This window comes from Ctenocephalides felis, unplaced genomic scaffold (assembly GCF_003426905.1).
Source record: "Ctenocephalides felis isolate EL2017-DRISC unplaced genomic scaffold, ASM342690v1 CF-g0.4_SCAFFOLD_01170, whole genome shotgun sequence".
Lineage (NCBI taxonomy): Eukaryota > Metazoa > Arthropoda > Insecta > Siphonaptera > Pulicidae > Ctenocephalides > Ctenocephalides felis.
In genome coordinates, this window is record NW_020537324.1 from 35,684,093 (window position 1) to 35,692,061 (window position 7,969).

The 7,969-nt window shown below is 26.2% G+C and overlaps 1 protein-coding gene across 1 annotated transcript; it reads right to left on the bottom strand.

Annotated features, from left to right (window-relative positions):
• Positions 1 to 979: 979 nt before the first annotated feature.
• On the bottom strand, positions 980 to 5,275 carry LOC113366591 (39S ribosomal protein L46, mitochondrial-like). The gene is made up of 6 exons (XM_026608223.1): positions 5,110 to 5,275; positions 4,859 to 5,042; positions 2,318 to 2,454; positions 1,559 to 1,701; positions 1,357 to 1,485; positions 980 to 1,141 (listed from the first exon to the last, which is right to left on the bottom strand). The coding sequence occupies exons 1-6, from the start codon at positions 5,162 to 5,164 to the stop codon at positions 983 to 985; spliced, it is 807 nt and encodes a 268-aa protein (XP_026464008.1). The 5' UTR covers positions 5,165 to 5,275; the 3' UTR covers positions 980 to 982.
• Positions 5,276 to 7,969: the final 2,694 nt, after the last annotated feature.

Sequence of the window (7,969 nt, forward strand, 5' to 3'; positions counted from 1 at the left end):
TATTTTTCATATCAAAAGTAATTGCGAATGGTCTTTAACCTTAATGCCTTATCCTCATATGTAAGTATAATACATTTTTCAATGTTTTTTTGATTTTTACAATTTTTATTTTTCGAAAAAAATGTGTACACTGTTCAACCTACCGCAAACGGTCATTTGACCGGTAGCTCTAAAGGCGATCTTAGGACGGCATTTTTGTAGTAAATGTTAAGAATATAATCGGACTTATAAGAAAATGTAAATGCAAAGGCATTTAGAAGGTTGAAACTGCAAATTTATATGCATTTTTTCAATTCTGTATGCAAATACTGAAATTCTTTTGCCTGACACAAAAATAGCAAATATTTGGTATTGTGGTCATTAGACCGTTTTTTTTGTCAAGCGCAACAAAATATGTCTACTTAACATATTTTAAAACTAAGTTCTAAAATAAATTTTCATTTTATTTTTCATGGCCTGAGTTTTATCAAAAACGATCATTTTTGTAAAGAGAAGTAAAAAAAGTAAATGCAACAACGTCTTACATTACTTTCAGTATTTGATGTCAATTTTTAACTTCAAGTTCTATATGTACCTGTGCAAATTTTCAAAATGCTAATATAATTGCTGCAATAATCTTGGCATATTATTTTTTGATGCTGTATAGAAGAAATGTGGTATGTAAATTCTACATAGATGAAATAACCAAGAACTACTATAAACTTTCTTAGATCTTCAATTTGCCTGAAATAAAATTGTATTACTTAGAATGGAAAATATTCACAAAATCATAAATGTAATTATTTAAATATACTAACCTGTTGTCAAATGCACTATTATTGTAATTGCTTGATGAATTTATTAATTTTTAAACTTGTGCAATTTTTTACGAGGTTTTGATAAAATATGAGCAAATGAAAGACTGTATTAATAAGAACTTATTTGTTTTACATAATTATACAATCTTTCATATACATTTTTATTAGATTTATTTGCGCTAGATTCATATACCTAAATCTTCATCAATTAAAAATTGTTTCACACTACGACAATATTTTTCTGGCAACTCTTTATATAACTCTGTACGGTCCAACCATTTAGAAGATTTAACTTTATCATCAGCTAGAGATCCTTTTAAATATATTGCATTAAAAAAGAAAACCTACAAATTATAAATATTATACTATTTTTAAACATAATCTTTTTATAATATTAGATGAAGTAAATAATTGTAAACACTTTCAGTACTAAATATAATTAAAACTCATCGTCAAATAGACTAGACAAGATAATGTTTTTCAGCAATCTAAATCAGGTTAGACTATATTTATTCACAATAATCATACTATTACTTTATATTTAACTATATATTTTTACCTTAACTCCAATAGCATCTTTCTGAGCATCCTGAGGATACTTATATTTATAAAATCCACATGGTGCATTACCTAAAATTCTATATTTAATATTACTACCACAGGCTTCTTTTAGAACTCTTTCCGCTGTCTAAAAACAAGTTAGTTCAGAATTATTAAGTATTCATATTATGCAGCATATTTAGCAATTGTATAAATCTTACTTGTTTCATAGTTTCTCCTTCTGTTCTAATGCCTTGAGGCATCAAAAAATAATCTTTGGCTCCAAGTTTTTGCTTGACTAGCAAAACTAAGGAAGAGGCTAATTTGCGGTCAGTAGAAGTCAAATCATTTTTTTTGTCGGCTTCTGCAAGTTAATATTTATTTAATAACTTATATAGCTCATGTTAAATTTCATCTAGTTTAATTAATTATAAATAAGTCAATCCTTCCAGCAACACTACTAAAACTGGTAGAAAATAATTTATCTAAAAAATAAGTACTTTTTAAAAACTTTTCAGAGTAATTTCTAGACAAACATCAATTTGCTTATTGTTGGTTTACATAGTAAAAATAAAATTGTACAAATTATTATATATATAATTTTACCTAATTTAAAACAGGCAAAGAATATTTGTTCTAACGATATTATTAGAAGTAGCTTCTAAATCAAACCTCATAGAATGTAAATTTTAATTTATTCTTGATTCGAATTAAATTAAACAAATTTTGAATGAAAATTGAAAGACATCGATATGAAGATTTTGTATTTTTATTTATAGTTCTAAATACTACCGTTTAATTCGTTGTCCATTTCAGAACCGGTGTAAAAATTACTACATTAATACAAATTAAAATTTTTATATCCACATTTTTAAAAACAAAATATACACAAATACCTACATTCAAAAAACTTATGAATATAATTACTATTAAATTTAACATTTTTGTTCAAACCAATTAATAATTTAGAAATAACTAACCTGATACTCTTGGTGCCAATTTAAATTTACTGAGTTCTTCAACACAGGCATCTTTAAAATCTTGAGCTGTCTGCGATGATACTGCATCTAAATCAATATCGCTAGTATCACCCTTTTTCAACAATTCTGCTTGTTTCCTTAATAAATAAAGTAATATAAATAATGAATTTATGTTTCATGACAATGATAACTATTAATTAATTTACTTGCTATCAAATAGCAATGCTGTCATAAACTGAGTTATATATAAGATTCCATTCTTAAAAAAACTATATCTTATCTATTGAGTATCATAAGATAAAGATCTTTGAAAACTTTTCCTTAGGTATATTATAAAATAACATGCCCCATCTCTTTCCCAAATTAACTATGGCCTTTCTGCACAAAGGCTAAATGTAAATTGCTTAAATGATACTGTTTCATTCTTAAAACATTGACTTTAGCAATTATCTAAAGATTTGGAATATTCATAACTTTCTCAATATATAGGAACAATACTTAATAATTAATAATTAAGACTAGATGGTATATATGGATAAAATGAAGCACTGGCCTTATTTAAAAATTTGGTAATTCTAATAAAGTTCCAACGATTTTATAATATGAAGAAAGCTATAAAAATAATCCTGTCAGATGTCGAGCGTCATTGTCACAGTCTTGCCGGAGTAATCAGTACTAACGAGTTTCGCCCTTTCAAAAGTTTATTTTGAGGGTGCTTTTCATATGCTTTTTGGAGCCTTATTTACTGTTATTTGAAATTATTTCAATAAAATTCAACAAACTCATGCCTGTGCTAGTGATTTTGATCAATTTTATTGCAATAATAATTATTGCATATAAGGTTTTTTAATGGAATTTTATAATATATTCATTTTTATGCACTTACGAACAAAATGACAAACAATGAACAACATGACATAGTTTCATAAACACTACATTGTAGTTCATTCAAGACCAAGAAAAAAAAATAGAAACCTGTCAAAGGCAACAGGTTACTTCCACTCCAACTACTTCTATAAACAGATCAAAAGATGCAGAGGTAAACAGAAGAGACTTGCATTTATTGCAAAGACCTCTTTTCCATTATGAACCCAACCAAGGTTGGAACTCGAAGAGGACTAAACGATTAATATATTTAAAACTAGCTGATCCGGCAAATGTTGTTTTGCTAAGTAAGGTATTTTCTAGATGAATAACTAATAATGAAAATAATATCTAGAGAATCAAAAAATCAATACTCTAAGTGTGTAATAATGAGGTGTTATAAGAACAATAAACCCCATTAGTTTGTCTATATTTTGTCAATACAATCAAACTGGAAGTTTTATACACTTTCTATAGAAAACATGGCATGATCCAATCCAAGTCTTTTTTGGTCTTTCGACTTATATAATCATTACAAATTCCATTCAATTGAATATTGATTATGTTTTAAGTTTTTCGGATTCTTTTTGAATTCTGGATATTGTGTATAATTATAAATAATACTACTGAGCTTAGTCAAACATTTCAAATTTCTGCAAAGAAAGATAGAGAATGTATTTCTTCTTTGACCAGCTTTTTGAAAAATTTCAAGTAACATTCCATGAATTAAAGTAAACTTAATAAAAAGTATATATGTAGAGCAGGGCGGGGCACCAAGGTCTAATTTGACTTTGACATAAATTTCATAAATTATATTATGAACACCAAACCAATTATATCCCAACAAATAACACATTTCAAACAAACAATTATCTGACTACATTCAGTAAAACTGCCAGCTTCATTATTGTAGAAATGTGCTTCTTTTGCTGTATTTCAATCTAGATCATTTTACCCTATAGGCGAGGTAACTTGGAACGGCCAGGTGGCAAATTAGTTTAATGTCTTATTTTAATTTTAAAGGTATTTTACAAAATAATTACATTTTTAACTAATGCCAAAAAACTACCAACAGAAGAAAAGACTTTTAATATGGATTTTCAGATGCCAAAAACATTTGACATTTAAATTACGCTTCAACAAAAATGTTCAAATTTAAATAAATAATACCTCACCTTTTCCACAACCTACTGATTAGCACGAATTTTTCAAGACTAAGACTGGCCAAATCCATACAGCCATTTTAACGTTTTACCATCCCTAACATTTAGTCGAGCTCCACTATTATATATAAGAAGATTAGTATCTCAGCATATCCTTTACTTATGTCATTTTGTCCATATGATGTGAACAAAATGGTTTCATGCAATTAGATGATTTTTTTTAATAAATTCGTTATTATAGTTCCTACTCAATAAAAAAGAACATGCTACTGGTAGTCGAATCTAAGACAACAAAATCATTGATACTGATTATAATACCATTGAATAAATATATATCGATTGAACAAAACACCATGTCATTTTGTCCGTACTTTGCCTGTAACTATGTTGAAACATAGTTGAAACATAATATGTATATTAACAGTTATAAAAACAAGTTCATGTTATGCTTATATTCAAAGGATATATATATATATATATATATATATATATATTTATTATTTAATGTGCGTACTTGTCATTTTCACGCCTGATTTCGAAATCTGATTTAAGACTGTTCTCAAATTCAACAGTAGAGAGATATTCTTGAAACTTGTTCTCTAAAGGGCCAAGCTCTCTTGTTACTATTGGAAGCCTTTCTAAGCAAATCGCACTTGCTAAATCCCAACGCAGTTTATTTTCAACTTGTGTACTAAATTCTAGAAAAGTCATGTATAAATTTATGAACCTTACTACTCAAATTATAACCTATAAGTTGCACAATACCTGTAATGAAAAGCTTGGTGCTTGTTTTAAAAATAAAAGGAGATAGTTTCAACATTATGTTACACTTAACTTCAAAAGTCAGATACAAGTTTTATTGAATATCTAGCATTATTTGAATGTATAAGCATATATTAATACTGTATTTTCTCTTGAATTATATATTTCAGAATTCAGACTTTTATTGGAACTGTCAATTTTAATTTAATACTTCACTCTATCGGCGATTTACGATACTAAGTCCAGACTGTTTGATTTAAAAGTGTGAATTTGAAATCAAAAACTTTAAATTTAACTGGTGGAGAAATGCAAATTGCTAGTACTTCCCGGACCCCAAATATACATTCAAGAAATAATATTAATAACTAATAAAAATTATTCAACAATTAATAACAATTGTTTCAAATATTTTAAAATAGATTATTAAATACTGTAATAAATATTTATTATATATGCATATGCTTATTAAATGAAGTTTCTAAAATATGATTTTTTTAGAAATATTGAAATATTTTTAAATATTTGAACATTTTTGAAAAATAAGGATATTTTTTATTATTTGAAATTTTGGAAATTTCTGAAAATATCGATTTTGATTTTAGAAAGTGTATGGAAATAATTATGTATATAAAAATATAAATTCCACTTGTATACAAAATGTATACAATTTATTGATTATAAAATTTCATGATATAAAAATGACAATTGTCACTTAACAAATGACTTAACAAATGACTTAAGTCATTTTATTTTATTTTGTTTCTGTCTCAATTGCCAAGCTTGATCCCCATAAATGTATATGTATATAAAAGTCGAATGATTCGTATTAGTCGTATCAAGTCTAACGATTGGGTTGAGTCGTATAAATGAAGTCTGAAAAAATCGATTTTGATTTTGATATTTTTGAAAATTTCGAAACATTCTAAAATTGTTGGAAAAAATCGATTTTAAAAAATGTATATACATATATATATTTAAAAGACGAATGATTCGTATGAGTGGCGCATGTATGAGTGGCGTATGAGCGCATTAATGTCGTATAAATGAAGTCTGAAAAAAAATCGATTTTGACTTTTATATTTTTGAAAATTTCGAAACATGATTTTTTGAAAAAAAACGATTTTAAAAAATGTATATATACTTGAAAGTCGAATAATTCGTATGAGTCGTATTAAGTCAAGTCGTAGAAATGAAGTCGGATGATTCGGTTGTGTGTTGTATTAGCTTTTGGTCGTATAAATCGAACGATTCGCATGAAAATCTACGAATACGGTTTATTTTAATTTGGATCAGAAGTCAGATGGCACAGATAAATTATAGTTTTTTTTAAATCTATTATATTAATAATTTTATATTTTAATGTATCAAAATAAAAATATATATATTATTAAAATATATTTTTATACATATATCAGACAGACAAATTGGCTGGTATAAAAAATCAGGGTAGTTATTTTTTTTATACGAGTTGATTCGAATCAAGTAAAATCTGATCTAGTTGTTAAGAACTTGATTCAAATAATTTGAATCACTTTATTCGACTTGGAACATATCACTATTAACTACTTTTATATAAAAAACAATGAATAACCATATATTTTGAGAAAAATATATATATATTAAAAAATTTAGGCAACTAAAAATAATTTCTAAATCAATCTATAAGAAATTTTCAAAATTTAGCATAGTAATCAAAATTAAGCATTTCAAAAAATGCAATTTTTTTAATTTCCTAAAGGATATTGAAAAACTTTCAATTTTAAAAAAATGAATAATAATTTTTGTAATTTATTATGCTCCTGTTTATTATTTTCCTATGTCAAATGAAATTAAAATTTAGTTATTTTTCTGAATTATAGCAAAAAAGAGATCAACTGCAACATTATAAATTATTTGTGAAATAATTAAATCAAAAAGGGTGCAAAATGATTCAAAATTAGTTTTCGAAAACTAAACAGCACAATTACGCTTAATAAAAATTGTAAGTTTTTACCAATTAATTTTACTTAATATTTTTTCTCATGTATTGTTTTTGAATATTTCAACCTTTAATATCTAAAAAAAACAAATGTAATGTACATAGTTCATAATGTATTTTTATAAAATGTTGAATTAGATACACCATATCTATGACCTATATTAAAATTTAATATCTTTATTAATTATCAATTAAGATACATAAACCAAAAATATAAGAAAACAAATTCTATATACATTTAATACAGAATATATTTACTTTCACTTTCCAAATTGAATTAATAATATAAATTATTAAATGTTTTTTTGTTGGTTCATAATTTCAACTTGAGCTTGCGCAACAGTTTTCATTGCCTCTTGTGTGACACTTAAATTTTGTTTCCAAGAAAGAAGAATATCCCTAAGATTTTGCCATTGGGCTCTACCAAATGTCCTGTGCATTGTGGAAGAAATGAATACTTTCTTTGAAGTTTGATCTATGCGCACTCGTTTCAACACTTGGATGATAAATGGTTCTACCTCTTCTTCTTTAATTTGTTTTCAACACTGGATGATAAATGGTTCTACCTCTTCTTCTTTAATTTGCAATTCGTCTTGAAGAGTTGCATAAGATATTTCTGAATGAGTTTCAGCCAATTGCATGAATGATAACAAATCTTTTTTTTGCATGTTTTGCTCATGATTCAAACCTTGTGAATGCACAAATTCTTTGTGATTTTTATAGAAGTAATATAGCTTTGCAATTTTCTGAAACAAATATTGTAGCAATCGTGAATCAAATCTCCTTCTAAGAACCTTACAGGCTTTAAAGCAAGTAAAGGATCGAGCAAAAATGTATTGGATCGGCTAATGCTGCTACGACACATTTTATTGCATCCTCCCTAGC